The 2,228-nt window shown below is 40.2% G+C and overlaps 1 protein-coding gene across 1 annotated transcript in view; it reads left to right on the top strand.

The window, feature by feature from the left end:
* mctp1a (multiple C2 domains, transmembrane 1a) overlaps positions 1 to 1,605 on the top strand; it is a gene marked incomplete in the record, with an annotated part of 144,171 nt that extends 142,566 nt beyond the window's left edge. The window contains 1 exon segment of the mRNA XM_014012525.1: positions 228 to 1,605. Within this exon segment, the coding sequence (XP_013867979.1) occupies positions 228 to 299 (72 nt within the window).
* Between the last annotated feature and the right edge of the window lie 623 nt (positions 1,606 to 2,228).

Below are 2,228 nucleotides of genomic sequence, written 5' to 3'. Positions count from 1 at the left end.
ATCTGTGAGTGAACATGAGTGTATGTGAAGCTTTGAACAGTGTAACTCGTGCTTTTGTGTGTCCGTGCGTGTGTGTGTGTTGTAATCAGTGTGTAATCCCTTCCCTGAGGCCACTGTTCCACACAGCTGGACCGGAGCCTCTGGAGGGTCTCTGTGCTTTTCAAGCATCCTTTGCACTTTCCACCTGACCGGGTGGTTTTTGTGTGTGTCTGTGTGTGTTTTAACAGGTGCAGTACCGAGAGCTGAAACTGGATCCCAATCCCAGTCCAAATAAAAGGAAGAAAAACAACCCCGGGTAGATCACTGCGTCCACCCACGGACTCCTTTCTTCTTCTCTTTTCTCCTGCTGGTCTAACGTTGGACACTGAGGAGAGGAGTAGCTCGACATAACCTTCCATTTTTTAAATTTTCCATTTTAGTCTCCTAATTTATATTTCTGCTTTTTATTTCTGATGGTTACAGTTCCCAAAAATGTCATTTTTGTGTGAGACAAGATACAAGAAAACTCTTAAGTTATTCAAACATTGGCAATATATACGAGGTGTACAGGATGACTTTCACATCAGGCTGTGAACTCACTTCTCTTCTTCACTCTGACAGCAGAGATGACAACTTTTTATTGTTCTAGTAAGTACCAAACAAGTAAAATTAGACATTTTTCACTGCAGCAAGAGAGAATTCTGCTCATCCACATTATTAGAAACACAGGCCTTAAATTCTGTAACACAACTTATAATTTATTTAGCTTGTACTATATTTATGAGACCGTTTTGGTAAAATGTTTTTATATTTTCTAATTGTTTTTGTACTGAAGCGATGTTTGTTTTCATCCCCTCTTGTTAATGATGTTATGTTCACTGGCAGTTTTGGATTGTCTCCACTTAACTCGGCTAGCCAAGTTGATTTGCAAAAATACGGCGGTAGCCTCCAGATATGTTTCTCTGCACAAATGGAAACAGGATATGGGCTTGCTGGGGTATCTGTCTGTGCTTTAATACAGGAGCCAAATAAACTTCTCTCAAATCTCCGAAAACAAAGACAAAACAATCTGACCAACCACCTGCAGGATCATCGAGTATCCGATGTTACACCTGATCCCTGCTAGATGTGCAGATAAGTCATTACTTCTGTGGCACATTTAAAAACAAACATATCAAGAAAACCAAAGGGATAATTAAATAAATGTAAATTATCATGTACAGATATTCTGCTTACCTGAAAACCAGTGAAAAGAAATGGGTTTTAAGTATATATTTAAAATGACTAATTGACTGAGCAGTTCTAATTTTTAGCATAAACTGCTTGATAGATTTGGGACTACACCCAAATAGACTCTAACACCTCTGTTTTTGAGTCTGGACCTAGAAATGTTCAAAAGCAACTGATTTGAAGACCTCAACGTTTTGGCTGGAGTGTAAATGGTGTACAGGTTCTGACTGGAAATGTGTCATACCATTAAGACTCTTAAAAACAAGCTGTATAATTTAAACTACATTTTAAAATGCATAGGAGGTGCAAGGCCAGTAGAGGACCAACATAATGAGTTTAGTAACCCTCATGAAAGATGTTATAATGGGATGAGTTTGTGTCACATTAAAAAAAAAAACAAAGTTTGTCTTGATAAATGGACACATTTCTTTTTTTCAATTTAACAGCACATTCAAATGATTATAAAGTTTTGTTTTAGTTTGTACAAATGGCAAATAATAATGGGGCCTAAAACAGAGCCTTGAGGTACCCCACAATTAAGAAGAGGTCACAGTTAAAGATTACTTTCCTAAACTCCTTAAACTCATTTTAACATTGTCAGGCAGCTTGACATCTTTCTGAGGACAAGTCCTCCCAAAGTCGTGCTTTTTATATAGATGTCACCCAGTCTCTGCAGAGTGTCATCAGGCAGGCCTGTAGGCAGCCACAGCCCTAATCTTGTTTGAAAGGCCGGTCTCCTCCTCTCTCATGTCGGTGTGTCTGCCTCAGTGGCCACACATGAAAGCATTCACACAGGCGTTCTCCTGCATGCGCATGAATGCAGACACAAAGAGGCTCGTCCTCTCACGAGGGTACACATCTCGTCGTGAAAATCTTGCATATCGTGTAACCACTTGCTCAAAGATGAAAACAGAATGTTTTATTTGTGCCAGGAACACCATCTCCCTCTCAGGCGCGCATACACACACACACACACACACACACACCCCAACCCACGATGCACACCCGGCCCCCACGAG

The sequence above is a fragment of the Austrofundulus limnaeus genome, unplaced genomic scaffold (assembly GCF_001266775.1).
Source record: "Austrofundulus limnaeus strain Quisiro unplaced genomic scaffold, Austrofundulus_limnaeus-1.0 Scaffold92, whole genome shotgun sequence".
NCBI lineage: Eukaryota > Metazoa > Chordata > Actinopteri > Cyprinodontiformes > Rivulidae > Austrofundulus > Austrofundulus limnaeus.
Note: the sequence above shows the minus strand (reverse complement) of the source record. Positions and strands in the feature narration are given on the sequence as shown.